Source organism: Lynx rufus, unplaced genomic scaffold (genome assembly GCF_022079265.1).
Source record: "Lynx rufus isolate CCGP_SWC_20201006 ecotype Redwood Valley unplaced genomic scaffold, mLynRuf1.p SCAF_10, whole genome shotgun sequence".
NCBI lineage: Eukaryota > Metazoa > Chordata > Mammalia > Carnivora > Felidae > Lynx > Lynx rufus.
The window spans coordinates 84,793,646-84,813,812 of record NW_025814824.1 but is presented as its reverse complement, the minus strand read 5'-3'; the positions used below and the strand labels follow the sequence as shown (position 1 = coordinate 84,813,812).

General features: G+C 38.4%; 1 protein-coding gene across 2 annotated transcripts in view; it reads right to left on the bottom strand.

The window, feature by feature from the left end:
• Window positions 1-20,167, bottom strand: part of PBX3 (PBX homeobox 3) — a 220,601-nt gene that overhangs the window by 39,575 nt on the left and 160,859 nt on the right. For both annotated transcript variants that reach the window (XM_047069595.1, XM_047069603.1), the window contains exons 3-4: window positions 17,477-17,718; window positions 6,604-6,794 (exon numbers count right to left, since the gene is read on the bottom strand). In XM_047069595.1, coding sequence (XP_046925551.1) covers window positions 6,604-6,794; window positions 17,477-17,718 — 433 coding nt within the window. The remainder of the gene's footprint in view (window positions 1-6,603; window positions 6,795-17,476; window positions 17,719-20,167) is intronic.

Here is a 20,167-nt window from a genome sequence, read left to right as displayed (position 1 = left end):
GAGGAATGAGCAGGAAGATACCTGGGAAAGTGAAGATCAGCTTAGCTCATTTGTCGACTGTGCCTGGGAATGATTTTACCAAACAATTTAAAACCTTGGAGAACAACTCTCTGGGCACAGCAGAATCCCTCACCCCAGGGGCACTGGCCGTGTCCAAATTACGAGAGCACCTTCGACCAGAAGAGCCGAGGGCCGAGGCAAATTTATTCCTGAAAGGTTTGCACTGGTACACACTTTGGCTTGTCCAATTACCAGGACAATGTGAGTGTGGCTCTACGAAAAGCCACAGTGAGCAAGGAAGTCCTATGATCTGAAAGAGCATGTTTGCCTAGAGTGGGAAAGCCTGGCCTCCCCAGTGCAGGAGCTTGTAAAAGGCACCAGAAGAACACATGGAACCGAAAAGCAGCGCTTGCATTCACTTGAAGGCATTAACACTGAAGGACTTGCTGTTATACTTTGTTTTTTAGGAAAACATTCTGTAGGAAATGCCCATTAAGCATCCCCCTAAATTTCATTCCCCCCAGGGTTTGGCATACTCTAAATGGCTGCGCCTGAGGCCAGTGTGCCCTGGGGACTGGGTCCCAGGGCTGCGTCCCATCAGCATCACAACAGCACTAACAGCAGCCTCTGCGGGAGAAGGGGCTCTGCTCCAAGCTCTGCCACCTTCCTATTCCACCTCTGCTCACCCTGGCTTGTTAACACCCTTCCTCTTCTTGGAGGAGAAATAAATCATTTAGGTGTATACATTATGAATGTGGTTATGTTTAAAAAAAAAAAGGAAAGAAAAACACACATGTTAACGAGAATGGGAAAGTCTCAGTAGAAATAAGGATAGCAATCGTAAGGAAGGATTCTTTTCTGAAGGCAGTACTTTTAAATATCTCTGTTACATAATGTTTTTTATTAAAATATTCAAAACTGAAAAACAGTTTCGAAACATTTCTTGTTTTCTGACACTACCTCAGCTCTTTGATTTGAGCTATTAAGAAGTATTACGTGGAAACATGCATTCATCTGGTTGGTCAATAAATTACCTTTTGCAGCTTATTATGTTTAAGACGCTTGCTGGATTATAGTGGGGAGTGTGAATGTTCAAGAGGTGGCGGTTGCTTTCAATGACAATGTGGCTTACTCGGGAAGAGAAATGTTCCTGAAAAGCTGTAAGAAAGGCAGTCTGAATGAAGTTTGGTCTAGAGAATTGTAAAAGTGTGCTATCAGGGTTGAAGAGAAGGCAAGGACGAGTCCAGTGATTCCAGTGAGCTTCCTAAAAAGGGAGCATTTAGGCTGGGCCTGGAAGGATAAGCAAAGTCTCACTAAATCAACAAACACAAGTGCTTGCTCCACTCCAGGCTCCATGCTGGACACCCTCATAGATGACAGATTACTGGTGACCAAGTTGGGGATAGGGTTGGGAGAACAGGGTTTACTGTGGAAGGCCAGGGGTGAGGGTTGGGGAGGGGGAGGGAAGGAGATGGGATGGTGGCAGGATAAGTGGTTCTAGTCAGAGGAAACAGGTAAGACCAAGAGGGATTTCATTTTGGATTAAACACAGGAAAGAACAATTCAATGATATAATGAGAGCACTAAATATGTTCAAACTTTGATCTAATAATTCCATTTCTGAGAATTAATCCTTAGGAAATAACCCGAAAGATCAAAAAGTTTCAATGCATAAAGATTTTCACTGAAACACTAGTTTCCATAAAAATCTGATTATGTGGGTGCCTGGGTGGCTCAGTCGGTTAAACGTCTGACTTCAGCTTAGGTCATGATCTCACGGTCTGTGAGTTCAAGGCCTGCGTTGGGCTCTGTGCTGGCAGCTCAGAGCCTGGAACCTGCTTCAGATTCTGTGTCTCCCTCTCTCTCTGCCCCTCCTCTGCTCATGCTCTGTCTCTCTGTCTCAAATTAAAAAACATCAAAAAATTTTGAAAAAAAAAATCTGATTATGGGTGCTTGGGTGGCTTAGTTGGCTAAGCCTCCAACTCTTGGTTTCGGCTCAGGTCACGATCTTGTGGTTCATGAGTTTGAGCCCTGCATCAGGTTCTGTGCTGACAGCATGGAGCCTACTTGGGATTCTCTCTCTCCCTCTCTCTCTCTCTCTCTCTCGCTCGCTCGCTCTGCTCCTCCCCTACTCATGCGTGCATGTTCTCTCTCAAAATAAATAAATAAACTTTAAAAAAATCTGTTTAAAATAGTATCCTCTTTCCATCATTTTCTCTTCCCTTATATCGCTTTATTTTCTTCATAGCACTTATCCTGTTACATCTCACTACATAATTGAATAGAATTGTATAGCACACAGGCATACTGCAATTTTAACAAAGTGAAGGTTTGCGGCAGCCCTGCATTGAGCAAATCTGTCGGAGCCATTTTTCCAAGTGTTTTTGCTCATTTGGTGCCTCTGTGTCAGATTTTGAGAATTCTTGCGGTATTTCAAACTCTTGTCTTATTATTATAGTTGTTATGGTGATCTGTGATCAGTGATCTTCGATGTTACTACTGTGACTGTTATTGGGTGCCAAGAAGCACACCCATCTAAGACAGCAAACTTAATAAATGTTGTGGGTGTTTGGACTGCTCCTTCCCCCGACTCTCTCCATCTTGTCAGGCCTCCCTATTCCCAGAGACACAACAATATGGCATTAGGTCAATGAGTAACCCTACAATGGTCTCTAAGTATCCAAGTACAAGGAGTGAAAAGTACATGTCTCTCACTTGAAATCAAAAGGTAGAAATGACTGAGCTCAGTGAGGAAGGCATGTCTTTATTAAGCTTAGTAAGACAGCCAAAACCCAGGCCTCTGGAGCCAGTCAACCAAGTTGTGAATACAAAGGAAAAGTTGGGGTTTTTTTATTAAAAAAATTTTTTTTTAATTTTATTTTGGGAGACACAGCATGAGCCAAGGAGAAAGGCAGAGGCACAGAGAGAGAAAGAGACAGAGAGAGGGAAAAAGAGAGAATGAGAATCTCTAGCAGGCTCCAGGCCCAGTGCAGAGCCCGTTGTGGGGCTCAATCCCACAACCCTAGGATAGCGACCTGAGCCAAAATCAAGAGTCAGACATCCAACCGATGGAGCCACCCAGGCTCCCCAAAAGGAAAAGTTCTGGAAGAAAACTGAATGTGGTCTTCCAGTGAACACGTGAATGGTAAGAAAGTGAAAACAGCCATATAGTTGATGGAAAAAATTTTAGCGGTCTGAATGGAAGCTCAAACAGGCCAGAACATATGCTCTGAAGCCAAATTCTAACTTAGAACAAGGCTCTTTTTTCAATTCTGTGAAGGCTAAGAGAGGTGAGGAAGCCGCAGAAGAAAAGTCTGAAGCTAGTAGGGGTTGTCTGGTGAGGTTTAAGGAAAGAAGCCCTCTCTGTCACAGAAAAGTGCAAGATGAAGCGGCAAGTGCTGATATAGAAGCTGCAGCAGGTTAACTGGAAGAACTGGCTAAGATAGTTAATGAAGGGGACTCCACTAAACACCAGATTTTCAATGTAGGCCAAACAGCCTTCTATTAGAAGAAGATGCCATCTAGGACTTTCACAGCTAGAGAGGAGAAGTCAATCCTGGCTTCAAAGCTTTAAAGGACAGGCTGTGGCTCTCTTGTTAGGGCTAATGCAGCTGGTGACTTTAAGTTGAGGTCAGTGCGCATTGACCATTCCGAAAATTGCAGGGCCCCTAAGCATTATGCTGAATCTACTCTGCCTGTGCTCTATCAGTGGAACAACAAAACCTGGCTGACAGCACCCCTGTTTACAACATGGTTTATTGACTATCTTAAGCCCACTGTTAAGACCTACTGCTCGGGAAAAAAAGATTGCTTTCAAAATATTACTGCTCATTGACAATGCACCTGGTTACCCAAGAGCTCTGATGGACATGGACAATGAGATTATGTTTTCATGCCAACTAACATAATATCCATTTTGCAGCCCATGGATCAAGGAGCAATTCTGACTTTCAAGTCTTATTGTTTAAGAAATACATTTTGTAGGAGTGCCTGGGTGGCTCCGTAGGTTGTTTCTGACTTCAGCTCAGGTCACGATCTCACGGTTCATGGGTTCGAGCCCTGCACTGGGCTCTGTGCTGACAGCTCAGAGTCTGGAGCCTGCTTCTGATTCTGTGTCTCCCTCTCTCTCTGCCCCTCCCCTGCTCATGCTGTCTCTCAAAAATAAATAAATGTCAAAAAAAAAAAAAAAAAAAGAAGTACACTTTGTAAAGATACAGTGGCCATAGATGATGATTCCTCTGATGTATCTGGACAAAGTAACTTGAAAACCTTCTGGAAAGGATGCACCATTCTGAGGCCATTGTGAACATTTGTGATGCATGGGAAGAGATCAAAACATCAACATTAACAGGAATTTAAGGGAAGTTGATTCCAGCCCTCATGATTTTTTAGTGGAGGAAATCACTGCAGATGTGGTGGAAACAGTAAGAGAACTAGAATTAAATGTGGAGCCTAGAGATGGGGCTGAGTTGCTGCCAACTCATGAGAAAACTTGAATGGATGAGGAGTTGCTTCTTATGGATGAGCATAGAAAGTGATTTCTTGAGATGGAATCTACTCTTGGTGAAGAGGCTGTGAAGATGGTTGAAATGACAACAAAGGATTTAGACTATTTTATTTTTATTTTCTAATTCAGAGGAGAGCGAGAGTGAATAGGGGTAGGGGCAGAGGGACAGAGAATCTTAAGTAGGCTCCGTGCTCAGCAGAGAATCTGATGCAGAGCTTGATTCCATGACCAGGGATCATGACCTGAGCTGAAATCAAGGTCGATGCTCAACCAACTGAGCCACCCAGGCACCCAAGAATTTAGAATTTTATATAAACTTAATTGATCAATCAGCAGGGTTTGAGAAGACTGACTCCAATTTTAAAAGCAGCTGTACTGTGAGTAAAATGCTATCAAACAGTATCACATGCTACAGAGAAATTGTCTGTGAAGAGTCAATCGTGCAGCAAACTTCATTGTTGTCTTAAGAAATTGCCACAGCCACCCCAGCCTTCAGCAACCATCACTCTGACCGGTCAGGAGCCATCAACATTGAGGCAAGACCCTCCACCAGCAAAAAGATTACAATTTGCTGAAAGCTCAGATACAGCTTATACTTTATACAAATGTTTTATTTAGTCAGGGTAAATTTTTTAAAAAGCAAACCAAATTATGCATATTGTACCATCACAAAAACATTTTTTTAAAGCCCCCAAACCAGAAGGAAACATATTAAAGGATTTACAGTGAATTTTTTTCTTTAGGTAGCAAAAATGCGGTTGTCTTTTATCTTTCAGCTTTCTTTTCTATAGGTTTTCCAATTTTCCATACTGAGCTTGGGATTTTTCAAATAGGGAAAAAACACAAAACTTTAAAGAATCTTAACAAAAAAGTAATCAGGTGAGAACAGGTCACATTAGGCCTTAAGTGCTAGGTTAAGTAGCGTGTGAGTTATCCAGCATGGAAAAGCTACTTGTGATTTTTAAGGCATCACAGAGATGCTGCAGAAACAGAAACGGGGTGTGGAAGAGGGGTGAGAAAGGGATTGAGGCTGGAGACAGGGAGGCACAGGAGAGGACCGCGCTGGTCCAGGTACAAAACGGTAGGCAAGGATTGAGCGGTGTGTGGGCAGGAAGAGTGAGCTAATGTGAGAAAGGCTGAAAACTGGTGACTAATTCAGTACGGAAGAAGAAGGAAGTGGAAATGATCTGGGGCTTTCCTTAACTAGAACAGTAGTATAGTTGGTGGCATGTGTTTCTTTGTTGGGCCCTAAGGCAGAGCTCTGGCGTGAACACCCTTCCACAACCTGTTTTCCAGTTGAGAAGCTAACTTATTTTCTTCAATGTTGCAAAATGTGGATGATAATTACCACCTCTGTCAGATTGCAAGGGAGAGAAAGCAAAACAAATCAGAAACTCCTTTCCAAAGCTGAAGGCTGATCACAAGCTTTAGCAATGCCCAAGAGGCATCCCTGCTGAGGCAGCATGTAGCAGGAACGTGACAATTCAGTTACGTCACCCAGTAGGTCCAACACACCATATACAATTGATTAACTCCTGCAAAACTCGGTGAACGTTTCAGATAAAACAGAAATTGTTATCCCTACAGGAGAAACTGACAGGCTTTCTTCCTTGATTTGGAACAACGATAGGCGGAGTTTTGTGGTAATTGCTATGAACTACATACAACACCACTTCCTTCTTGGGGACACTAGTATTTCCAAATATTTTCTTATAATGTGCACAGGTGATGTAACATCAAGAAATTCTTAGACCACAAGCCTTTGTTAAAGTACAGAGTTACACATACTGAAAATTATCCTTAAAAATACTTTGTAGCATCAGAATTATAGGCTCCGTCTTCCTAAGTCATTAGTAGCAGCACTAAATCCTGTTTCCTGAGTCACCAAACTGGTAGCTAATAGGTCCACCCCCAAACAAGAGGAACCTTGACAGTGCAGGCACCATGAGGTGATATTAGCTATCTATTGTAGAGAAGAGCTCTTATACCCAAATTAAAGAAGAATCTAAGACCAACTGGCCAGTTTTACAGAAAATAAAATACAAGGAGTGAAGGGGGGGGGGAGAGCCATGCAACAGATTTGTGGCCTCACATACCTGGCATCAAGGAACCTTGATCTTAAAATCATAACTGCTTCACAAGTGCTTTGTTTGAGCTGCATCTGAATGGAACTAAATTTTCGATGGATGATGCCCACCATTCTTTCAATTTCTTTTGGGGAAATGGGACGTGTTCTACTCTGCTCTCGGAGAAGGTTCATCACATGTGTAGTGAATTCATTACATGCCTGTAAAGGGGAAAAAAAGTCACTCCTTAGGAATCTGGTATTTTAGATTATCACACCCAAACATTAACATCTAAATTTCCACCTCATTTGCAATTGCCAGTGGTGTTATGCAGTGGGTAGGGTAAAATGAAAACTAAGACACTTGTCAAATGGCAGTGGTAGTTAGATGGGGCAGCAAAGAATTCTGAAACTACGAATAGCCTGGACATGCAAAGGAGGCATATCGCACTCAACTGTCCTTCCCCTCACCCTTTTCCCAGTTCCAAAATGAGGTTTTCCCACTGGAGGATATGCTCTACCAACTCCTATGGATAAGTAGGAATATATGTTTATTGTCAATACTAAGCACCTCTTATTTTCTCTGGGGTTCCACATTTATTCAACAAATGTTTACAGAAGGACTATGGAATGCAAACTCTTCCCGATGCTCTTCCCGATGCTATTAAGGGATAGAGAAAGCAGCAAGATGTGGACCCGGCCTTTACTATGATAAAATAAATATATAAAAAATTCTCAAACAAGGCAGTCTTTCCAAAGTGTCACAGGAAGATATGAATAAGTGTTTCCTAAGTTCCAAGGAAGGAGTGTCCTCCTGTGGAGGCAGAGATCACATCAGGCTTCATGGCACAGTGACATTTGGGCTTTAAAGAGTAAGTAGGATTTTTGAAAAGTGGATAAAGTTGGAAACTAGGAAGAATGCGAGGCACAAGAAAAACCACGGAAATAATATGCAGCAAGTTCAGAGGATGAGAGAGAGTATGTAGAGAAGAAGAGGGGATTCAGATCCATCCTGGCATGTAAAGGGCCTTGGACGTCAAGCATGCCAATGTCCCAGTAAAATTTAGCTATGGTGTCGGCCTTATCCATAGATATGGGCCATCCGTGGAAGATGGGTAAAGCAGCTCCACTCTTCAGGGGACGTGCAGCAGGAAAAGAAGGATCAGAGCTGGGTCTCGAGCTTCTAAGTGAACAATCCTCAGCCCTTCTTTCAGTTCACCTATATTCTTTTAGACCTATAAAACCAAGTAACGGGGCCCACGCTGAAATCTAGTACTGCTTTGGTAAATAAAGCATCAGTTTACACCCTTGAATAAAAAGAACATCTTCTGGCATTTTCATTAAAAAGGCATGACGGGGGATTCTGCATCTTACTGTACAGATGCCCCTGGTAGCGCGAGCAGACAGAACAATCATTGATCACCGCAAGACACAGTTTGAAGCTATAATAATGTCCACTTCCCTATAGATACCCTGAACATGGCTCACATATAGCACATGATGGTTTTTCTAACTGCTCATTAGAGAACTAACCTTTCAAGTAAGTTCACTGGGTGTTTCAGTTACTCTAAGCTTTTAGGGAGCTTTTCTATAAATATTTCTAAGGTGAAGTAAAATGAGTCTTGCTTATCAATGAAAGGATTTTGGGGGGTGGTTATCTTAGGTCTTAAGCAATTTAAGTGAGCAGTGACCCTATGTTACACTTATGGGATTCTTTGGAGTGTAGAATTATGCATTGTACACAGTGGGCATCTAATAAACATCTATTGATTGGTCAGCCGTATTACGATTTGAGAGTAATGTTGATTAATATCTGTAAATACATTGTCCCTGAACTATATGTGAGGGATTCTTAACTTGGAGTCCATGGATAAGTTTAGAATGTCTAGGAGTCCCTGAAATCTTATCCAAGTTGTGTGTGCCTGTGTAATACCTGAAGGGACAACTGTGGAGTTTTGTTTTCAGATTCTTAGCCAGTTTATAACTAAACAAGGCTACGAACTATTGTCCTAGGTTACAACATAGTAAAACGTCAAGGAACTGTGTAGCTCTAAAACCAGAAGTTCTATCTTTAAGGAAACCAAAATAAAAACAGACTTAAGACTGTCCCCCATTATATTACTTTATCTACCTTAGGCCAAACTGAAAACAAGTGGTCATCCTGACAAGAAATATATGTACTTATTTTTTCTTGTGCTTTCTCTAAAGAGATGTTCATATAATTTCAAAATGATATAACTTGACAAACTCTACCCCTCAGTTTTGTTATCAATAAAATGAAGAAAATTAGACTAGAACTATGTCCCTACAATGGGATCAGAAAGTATGTACTTCTATAGCTAGTTCCAGAGAATGTTAATACATGGTCCCAAAATATAGTATATTTGGAAAATGCAGAGTTAAGCAAAAATTTTTAAGCTTTTTTTTTTTTTTTTTTTGCAAGACTCCTCAATACTAACACAGCAATGTGCACAATAAATCTTCAAGGGGGAATGGTATAGCCAACTTTTCCCAAATAAATTTGGTTATAAAACCTCTTTTCTCTAGAGGAGTGCTGTCCAAAAGAAATACATCGCAAGCCACATATAAAATTAAAAAAAAACCTCTCATAGCCACATTAAAAAAATAAAAAGAATCAGGTGAAATTAATTTTAAAAATATATTTTATTTAACCCAATATATGAAAACTATGAACATTTCAACACATAACCAATATTTAAGAAACACAGTTAGTGACGTATGTTACATTATCTCTTTTGGTTCATTTTCTAACCCGGTATGTATTTTACATTTATAGCACATCTCAACTGATACTAGCCAGATTTCAAGTGCTTGACATCTACACGTGGCTAGTGGTAACCGTACTGGACAGCACAGCTCTATAGCATCTTGGGGACCAATGTGCTAAGAAAAACTCTTTGGGAAACCGAATACTAAGTAATCTTTGATGCTTCTTTGTTTATCCTTCACCACCCTGCATTCACACAAACACACACAAAGAGAAAGTTTCATTTATGGATGTCCTTGGTGAAGCAAGAGAAATTATTCATCTTATTATATCCCAGCCCTTCACTAGGTCGTTAATATTCTATGTGACAAAATGGGAAACAAACAAAAAGCACTCTACTGCATATCAACAGACAGTTACCTTGAGAAAAAGCAGTTATGTGATTGTTGAAGTTGTGAGCTACAGCTGCTTTTTTCATGGAACACCATTTTTTTTTTTTTAAAGCAAAACCAACAAATTCTGATTATTCAGACTTGGGTATTTGGCAGATGCCCTCAAAAATGAACAAACTGTGCTTGTCACGTAAAGGAAAAGAGCTGACAGTAGTGTCTGTCATAATGAATTTGAGCTTTCAAGTGAAAATTAGAATTTTGGAAAACTTGCATCCACCACTGTTAGCTTAACAGTTTCTCAGTGGACTTTCCGATTAGTTTGATGTTGATACTAATAAACGTATTTTGGTATTATGTAATGAAATGTGTCAACACTGGAAGATATACGTAACTCAGTGAACCAATACTTTCCAAATGATCAATGCATGATGTTACAAAAATATGCATAGGCAGAAGATCCATTCCAAGTGCATATTAGACCAATGGATTTGAAAGGAACAGAGTACAAAGAGTTAATTGATATGGGTTCAGACTCTGCACTGTAACTAACCTTTAAGAAATTACAGCTTGCCGAGTTTTGGTGTAGTATCAAAGAAGAAAATCCACAACTATCTGAAAATGCTATTACCACTCCTGCCTTTTCCAATGACATATTTGTGTGAGGCCAGATCCAGATGTTCTTTGTATTATTTCAACCACAATGACAACAGATTGACTGCAGAAGCACATTTAAGATCCAGGTGACTTCTATTGAGCCCAACATTAAAGAGTTTGCAAGAATATAAAAACAATGTCATTCTTCTCAATAGATGCTGAGGCTTTTGGGAAAATAACAGGTTTTTACAAAAATGGTATTTAGGTTAACATATAATGATTCATTATTGCTATTTTAAGATTAATGAATGAATCCTTTTAATATTTCTGAGTTTTAATTTCTATTATAATAAATGTTGACAGATATAACCCCCCAAACAAAAGCTCTTGGGGGTCTCCAATAAGTTCTAAGAGTCTAGGTCTAGGTCTTAAGACCAAAAGGCTGGAGTACTGCTGCACTGGAGTATGGAAGCCTTTGTAATTTGCACACAGAACATTGCAAATTCCTAAAAACCTAGCTTGCACATTATGGTAACATACATCTTTGACAGGGTGTACGTCTTGATAAATAATTCAAAACTCCTATGTGAATGATCCCTGAGATGCAAGCTCTCTTACGTTTTTCTCTGGCTGCATTTTAATCTCTCCAGAAAGAAAGTTTGCCTATGGTTTCTAGGAAGCATGTGAGGGGAAAAAAAGGGTTAAAAGCAAAAAGTTTCTGCATCTAAAAACTCATAATTTCCTGAAACATTTGCTGAATGTCTCACAACTTATTAAGTGAACTCATCTATGAATGCAAATGCTGATTAGCAATTTGGCAATAGCCCAACATTCACAGAATTCACATAGCTTTTCTTTAAACCAGTAGTTCATACATGATTAATTAGAACATCTCATTTATGTAGTGTGCACTTTAGCTCATTACTCTAAGTAAAATTCGTTAAGTATTTACATTTAGATAATTAAAATCTGGGTACACCCTTAAGAAAGATGCATACACTTTAGGCAAAGTGATTTTTTTCCTTTATACCACTGAAAGTAAATTACAGCCTCATTTACAGCATCATCTGTACCAGTTTCAGAGCAGAGCACAGTACTGCCTCATCTTCTATTCCTTAAAAGGTATACATTTTTTAAGCAGATAAATGCAGTAAGAATGATCAAATGATTGCAGAGTTGTTTTGAAGGGCCACCCAACCACATACTAGCATCGATGCCGTTTATAATGTGGGATGCTCATTTATCACAACCTCAATCACACTTACAAGACTAGAGTATTAAAATAGACATTGGAGAAATTTTTCATTGCCTTATTATTTTTCCAGGTGAAAATATCGGTTAAAAAAATTTCTGGTCAATGTCCACAATACAAATGTAGTAACACCTTGGTTAATTAGAATATTTAGGAAATGAGAGTTTCGACTCCTTGAATTTTCTGAGCTAAAGCAATGGCAGAAGCCTCTTTTTCTTTTAATCCAGATGTTGAAACTATCTAGGATGCATTTTTGCTTGTGTTTTAAAACACACATTGCAAGAACATAGTTAACTGAACATAAAGTATGAAAAGATCTGCCTGATAAAAACATTTTCAATCAATTCTTATTATGAGCCTTTCTCCTTGTCATTGGTTCCCTTCTCCTTAAAAACCCAAAACCAGTTAAGGATTTGAACTATTTGGATAATGTTTTTAATGATATTTATTGGCTAGTAAAACTGTCTCCTCAATATCCACACATATTTCGTTTACACTCAAAGTTTTCAGAGTGCCGAGTTAAAGTTCTGTGGCGGTGCTTTTTTCAGTTGTGAATTCAAGACTCAATCCCTTTCTTGCCTGTAAATTCACATCAACAAATGTAAAAATATAAAATCAGACAGTGAGCAAGCACTGACTTTAGAGGAAGCTTTAAAATGGGTAAGTGATCAGATCTAACAACCGAATTGGTCTTTTGTAACCATCTAGAGAAGCTGACTGTAGTCAACAGATCATGATACCCCCATTATAAAATACACTTTTCAAAGAGAATAAATCTCTATTAAAAGTTATTGCCTCTCAAATTTGCATGCACCCATTTTCTAGATGTCTTTATAACCTTGCAAGTAACTCTGGTCCAATATCATAGATTTTGTATTTATGGAATGTTTATTAAATCAACAAATTCTTCTTGTTTTGGATAAAAGTCAACACCTAAAGATTTTTCCTAATCCAAGTGGAATGAGACAAATATGTGTAAGGAGCAGCCACAAAGATGAAATATCTACTGTACCTCAACACTTCTTACCTAATTACATGATTTAGGGACCTATCTCATAAGGGTTTCATAAGGATTATATTATACATGCTAAGGTCTTTGCACAGAGCCTAGGACGTAATTAATATTTAATAAATGGCAGTTATTGTTGACAATGAAAATGGCAATTTTATGAAATTCATATTTTGTATATGTTAGCTATTCTGCAAGCAGTCCCTACTCTGATTACCTAATACAGTTAATATAGTCAGGCCTTCCCACTTCCTGAATTATACAGACAGAAGCTGAAAACAAAAGAGTATTCACATATTAAAACAAATCATTTGATTAATCAAGTTTGTGGTCAAAGAGACATTTGGTACATAGAGCTAATAATGCAGAAACTCGGAGGGAAGAAAGGGGAACATTCAAACACACTTTCCAGCCAAGGAAAAGACCCAGCATGAAAGCTGACAAGAAGTAAAACCTTTCCCTTGGAGCAATCGGTGACAAAGCCTTGCTTTCGAAAATGAAATATAAAGTTTCCATCAGATAGTACCCTTTTGTCTGTCCGGCCTCTTAAGCTACACAATCTCTCATGTAATAACATCAGTATTTTTTTTAGCCTGATAAAAATAAAACTCCTTTACAAGCAAAGGAGATTTTGCCAGCAAATGTAAGCACATAATGTGGAGATCCTCGAAAAGCACAAGGACATGCTTTTACAATGGTTTAGGCTCCACACTCAATTTCCATTCCTCCCACGATTAAGTCCTTGCAGTCTGAAAGTCCTGTAGTAGCTAAACATTACCTGGTTAGTCTTGGGCACATTTGGTGTACATGCTTGCTTCCAGTGCTTTACCTGATTTGAGGTGAATTCAAAAGACATCTGTGAACTCGGGAAGCAGGTTCCCAGATGCTCGGGGAGGGTTGGGACCCTTACAACACTTTCGCCTTCAGCAAAAATGTATTTCAATATAATTATAGTAGATAGCTTTCAATATGTCATCTCTATTATAGCAGCTGTAAATTATGAAGTGAATTGCCTGTGTACAAGCATTTCTTCTGGTACAAGCAAAGTGGGAGAGCGGCACAGGGCATGATGTATCTTTTTCTTTTTAACTGAGAACAAATGTCTAAGTCAAATTTCATTTGCAAAAACCATGTGTCCATTTCCCTTTGGAAGAGAGGTGGAGGAAGCCAGAAGACCCTCAGTTCTTAAAATCAGGCTTCCCAGGACCCTAGGCTCAAGTTCATTAGGAATTCACTTATTCTAATAGTTGGGCCCTTACTTGTAAGACTATATTTGAAAGGTAGTGTAAAAGCATTTTTCAAAACTTGTAGCTAATCAACAAAAAGACAAAGAAGCAACCGGTTTGTTTTTTTTTTTCATAGCCAAAGAGGGAAGCAATGTACCCCAAACGAAGTGTTGTAAGACAGGAGCTGCAAACTCCATAAAATTATATATTCCTGTTGGGTGTCAGAATCAACAAGAGAAAAGTAAAATAGTTTTGTTTCGTTTTGGGTGGTAGTAATATTCAAGAACCTTACTGTACTATCTATTCTATGCCTAATATTTCAAAAGTGTGTATAAGTGAATTTAGATGGTTATCATCAAAAATCATGTTATCTGAGCCTATGTAACGAAGACATATGATCAAAGGATATTTTCTGGAGGGAAAAAAAGGACAGGATTTAAAAAACCGTACCATTCCTAAAACACACATAAAACTGAGCCTTGTGGCTTGGGTTTAATTTTGCTCAAAGTGTAGCTCTAGTCTGCTTAGCTTTGTAAATGTGGCTGTGCTTATACGGTACTTTAATTTACTGCAGTGGTGGTGTTTGTTAATTTTATGGCAATCTAAATCTAAACAGGCTTCAGATACATTTTCATTACAGCTTCGTTGCAAAACACAGTAGAGTGAATAGCTCTAAGATTCCAATGTAGTTTATTTCTCTCAGTAAAAGACTCAACACAATTTTCTGATGAATCCACTGCCTTAACATGTATGTTCTTCCTATTTACTAACAGGCTTCTGTCACTTGGAATACCTGTGTTCACTTTTAGGAGGAAAATTATGCTTTCTGGAAAGTGATTAAGACAGTTGTTTTTTCCAGCTGTATTCTGATCCCATTCTAAATGCAAGTCCACATGGGCAAATGAGAAACAACCAGAATGTACTGAATTATTTTCCAATTCTATATAAGTAGCAAGCATAATTCAATGGAAATGGAAGGTATATTGTCAGAAATTGATTTCAATACCTGATTTGGACACTAACCCATTGGACAAATCATTTAACTTGAGTCTCATTTTCTCATCTATAAAATAGAAATTATAATGCCATCTATTTTGGAAATGCCATCCCCTCATCTCACTTGGTTCTGCTTAGCCCTCCTAGTTGCTCCAAAGCATATCCCTAGGAGGTCTATCCCAGATAAAGCCTACAACTTGTATACCAAACATTTGTAAAAAGCAAACAAACAAACAAAAAAACAATTGACTATCTTCTGTTAAAACTCACTGATCTAATAACTTAGGAACTACAGACAGAAGAGCTATAAAATCCAGCCCCAAAGACAACTCAAGAGAAATAAATGCTGCTGTGTTGTTTCTAGAACTGAAAATGCAGAACCTACAGAAGAAAATCTGTAAACTTAAATTCTGTTATTCAGCCAACCAGTCATCACACTCCATCTATTTATTTGTTCATAATACTGCAGCGATTTCATGTCTGCATTTTTCCTTCCAAAAGTGTTAAAAATGAGCAAGGAAATATATACTTAAACGGTTTTTATTAGGTTACTGAATATATTGGGAAATAAGATTCATCATTATACTTTAAAACTCATTATTTCCCAATATGATATTTAATCCAAAAATTCCAAATATACATAGTATAGATTAACTTATGAAGAACTTGTGTGTATTCTCAAAGGAAAAGCAAAGAAATCCCCCTGGTGACAGTGACTAATGACAGCCTCACCTAACTTCCAGCAGGGCTACAGACGAAGTTGATGTGAAGAACCATGGCAGGAGACAGTAAGGAAATCACCTTAATTTCTGAGCCAAAAAAGTCGGGCCATTTGGTCCCTAATACTATATAGATCTTTTCATGCAAGGTGACTGGTGGTATTTATTTAGTAAGTATGTATAGATGTATTTAACAAAGTTATGCGATTAAGATTATGCTACAAATTGGAATCATTTTCTTCTGTTTATGCTCAGGGCAACTTTTTCAACCATGACTTATTTTGTTTACTCTCAATTATTCATATGTCAAATCAGAAAGCTCCATTTTTTTGCATATACACACACAAGATAATTTTTCCAAAATTCTTATTTGCACATCTTCCACCAAAAATTCCTACCAACGAGACCAGAGATACAGTTTGAGACCCCAGAAAGTACTATTCAGAAAAAAAAAAACAAACCCGTATCTTATAATATTAATTTATATTATATTTTAACATAAAGCTACATAAATTTTCTACCCTTCCTCAAAACACACTCACCTCTGGAACAGAATCCTACATTTGCTTAATGCCACCACATCCAGAATACGTGAGAAGACAATGAAAAAAATAACATATACTACTGAAACTACACAGGGAACTCAGAAAAAAAATCAGTAATAAAACTGACCAGGAGACCCACATCTTACTAAAGTGTTCCGACTTTAAGAAGTGCCTGACTGTACAGTGAAGTGTCTGTGGATGAAATGGTATGATGCCTAAGCCTTGCTTGAAAACACTCCACCAAAACCAGAACAAGGTAGGTAGGTAGGTAGGTAGGGGTGTGTGTGTGTGTGTGTGTGTGTGTGTGTGTGTGTGTGTGTAATAGGCAAAATAAGGTTGGCAAAATACTGACATTATTTATCTGGGTGATGGATGTCCAGGCAGTGTCTTATTGTAGGTTGGGCTCCATAAAACTGCCAATACTGTTTTTGACCTAAAAACTTGGCAATTTCACAGGATTCAACTTAATAATGTTATCTTTCTTTTTGGACACATTTTTTTTTTTCCTATAATAATGGTTTGGTTTTTTTTTTTTTATTATCTGCTAGTGAGAATTCTTCAAACTAAACAGGATTTCAGGTTTACTAACAACTAAAATATGTTTAAAACAAACTATCAACATTTTACCTTATTTCATTGAAGCTAAGACTTAACTTCTTTTTTCCCCACCTTTTAACATCTCTGAAGTTTGGAAGCATTTTATAGTCAACGGCATGTTATAGTTAAATTGGGTAGCGTTACTTTTCCTTGGTGGTACATAAACAGTGACACAACTTAAAATCAGAGATGCCTTAGATTCAGTGAAGTATGGTTAATGTAAGTGCTGAGAATAGCATTTTTAATCTACACTCTCTTTCTAATCAGGAATTTAGCACACAATGCCTAGTATTCCCAGCCCGAGGTTACCTAGAATTATCCTGGGAGTCTCCTCTTCAGAGAGAAAGGCCAGAGCCCGCTTGCTTTGTGACGGTTAGCTCCCTCCCCTATATTCTGGCACAATCCATAAGAATTAATTCCCAGGAGGATCTGGAGCTCACAGCATAGGAGGAAGAGTTCACTGTGCAGCGCTTCCTCTGAAAGTTGTTAAAACTCATGAACAAGGCCAGTGTGTAAATGTTAATTACCCCGAGCTTTGAAGGGCACCAAGCAGTGAGGTTAGAGGGGAAGGATGGTTGCAGGTGTGGTAGTAAGGGTGCGTGAATGTGAGCAATGGGTAAAACGAAAACAAGTGAATGGGATAAAATAGGTTCAGCTTCACCTCCGAAATCTCAAAGGGACTTCATTTCATGAATCCAGCAATTCACTTGGGTTTTTGCATTGACCTTATTTATTTTGCTCTTCGTGTTAACACCTACCCCTCACAGCCCTCAGAATTGGTTAGTGCAGTCTAATGGAAGAGCAACAGAGGGTTTGTGCAGGACTATGAGAGTGGCGGCTGCTGACCTGTTCATATTTCTCCAGTTCTGTGTGATAGATTTGTCTGATCTGGGTCAATTTGGCTCTGTAATCTGAGTGTTCAATAGAGTTATCTGAAGAACCTCCAGAGGCTGCCGCGGCTGCAGCTGCTGCCGCCGATCCCCCACCTTTCTCAGGACCTGAAACCCCTTCTGCCAAAAGCATATTGTCCAGTCTCATTAGCTGGGGGTCGGGAGGGTCCTCCTCCTGGGCTCCTCTGATGCTGAGACCTTCAAGGAAAGAGAGACAGAGAGAGAAGAAGCGAGAAATAGGACAAATAGTGTGAGTATTTTGTTTATTTGAGAAAATGATCAAACAACATTAGTGCACTACAATTCATGCTGAGAATTTCTTTGTTCACATTTACCAATAAGCGTGAGTATGAAAATTCTTTGAGAGAATATTTACATGCATCCCAGATTTCCTAATATTACACCCTCTCAATTTATCCTAGATTGGATTGCTGGAAAAAGGTAACTGCAGCTCAGAATATTCTAATGTCAATCTTCCCAAATTTAGATGCTTTAAGCATAAAATGGGAAGGGGGTAAAAACTTTGGGATTTTGAGAGGACAAAAATAATTCCAAGGATGTCAAACAAACACGTCTAAAGGTAGTTATCCTGTTTTCTTTTTTTCCTGTATGATTGGAAGAACAGAATCTAAAAATCCCATGGAATAATTCATTCACAAACTATATCCAAAAATTAGAAAATAAACAGAATTAGACGGGAGTCTTCATTGTATAATTTCAAGGGGAGAAGAGAAATTCATATGCTATGAAGTAATTAGCTATGCTTTAAAAGTATATATTATTGAAAAAAAAACATACATATATATACACACACACACACACACACACACACACACACACACTAGTGAATGAATTTGTTAAGCAATCTATGCAATCAGGACCCTAAATATAGTATTAAAAATGTACCATTGAAATGGCAATCCAGTGCTGGGCACAGTAGTCTCCATGTAATTTTGCTTTTAAATCAAGAACTTCCTAAGTGATGCCCAGTCAGCAACCTCATCTGAGAACTATAGATCACAGCTGACAATTCATAGGTTTAATCAGGTCACACAGGCTTTCTGCCAAGATGTTTTCAACAACACAGAAGACAAAGTTTTAAAATAATTATCATGGTATAAAAAGCACTGGAGTCATGACAGCTCAAAATCAGCATTTTCATTAATGTGTAACATAATCTAAAATATCCCAGCCCAATTAACCTCTGTAAATCTGTTTAAAAGCAGGTTCCCCACACTTAGTTACAAGGCATCTTGGGGAAGGGGGAGGAGGGGAGTTGGCATCTTGCATGTCGGCATTTGGATGCTGCCTTTTTCCTCTGTGCCTGTTGTTGTTTATCCACAGTGGTGCACACTCTGTGTCTAGTGTAACTTACATGACAGTAACATCTATAAGCTGCCAAGTACTCAGCTGAGCACCAGCTCCGTGATTTTATATGCTAACCTAAAACTACCATCAATTCTTTTAAGAACAGATTTCATTCCTAGATGTCCTGAATTACACCCACAGCATGACAGAGCTCTTGGTTGTCTTAACTCAAACACACAACTTTAATTTCCTCCCTCAAAACACTTTAAAGCTGTCACTTTCATTTAAAAATATACTTCAGAATAATTTCAACTGGGTAATAAAACTAACTCACAATAATTTAAAATTATATCTGGTGCCTGTTCAGAGGTAAATAAATAAGGTTTGAAAACTGTAATATACTAAGACAATAAATTCATTTAGGGAACCAGAAAGTTAGATAACTCTCTAAATAAGATAAAATCAGTATCAACATTGCTGCTAATCAAAAATAGAAAAACGTGTATTTGCTATTTCTTCCAGATCTGGCAAATACTGGTTACACTGGTATTTTTAATTTAACATCTTTGATTTTCTTTCCATCCAATTCACTTTGTTAGATGTTAAAATCTCATGGCCTTGACACACTTGTAGTTCCACATACCAAGTTTTTTGTGCATCTGGCATGCAGTGAGGACTCACTGAGCAACCTCTTGTCTTACATTTGGACTCAGCTTCTAAGTTTCTCCTTCTTAAACTAAATGTTTGCTCACACTTTCATGTGTTCATTGTTTCTTTTTTCTATTTATACAGACACTGGTGCTTCTCCAGAAAAGGTGATTTTTTTATCTGCCCTCAAGATTCCTCCAGGTTTCTAGTTTTCTACCTTGTACTTAAACATATTGATCTTTTCCCTATGGATATTTGGTGAGGTTCTTTAATAGCAGATCAACATCCACAGTCAAAATTATTACACTTCCCTGCACAAGCATGGCAAACAACATGTTCAGTGACTTAATACACAAGGAAGCAGACTATTAGGGAGACAGAAGAAGGAAATTCATCAGGAAGAAATGCAAAAGACATGACACTTTTATACATTCCTAATATGCATTCCCAATACCACTATACCAACAGGAAGCAATCCTTAAAGTCAGGAGTAGTGGACACAAATAAAAATAATTATAAGAATGTATTTTTAGCTGGTATAATATTTTCCCCTTGTGATGAATAATATCTCTTCTAAAATCATAACTAAATCAACACTTCAGTGTTTGCCTCAAATACAGGAAAAATGTTTGAATGCAATCCTTCTGCGTTTACTTTATAAATTATGTGCATCACATCTAATCAGAAAAAT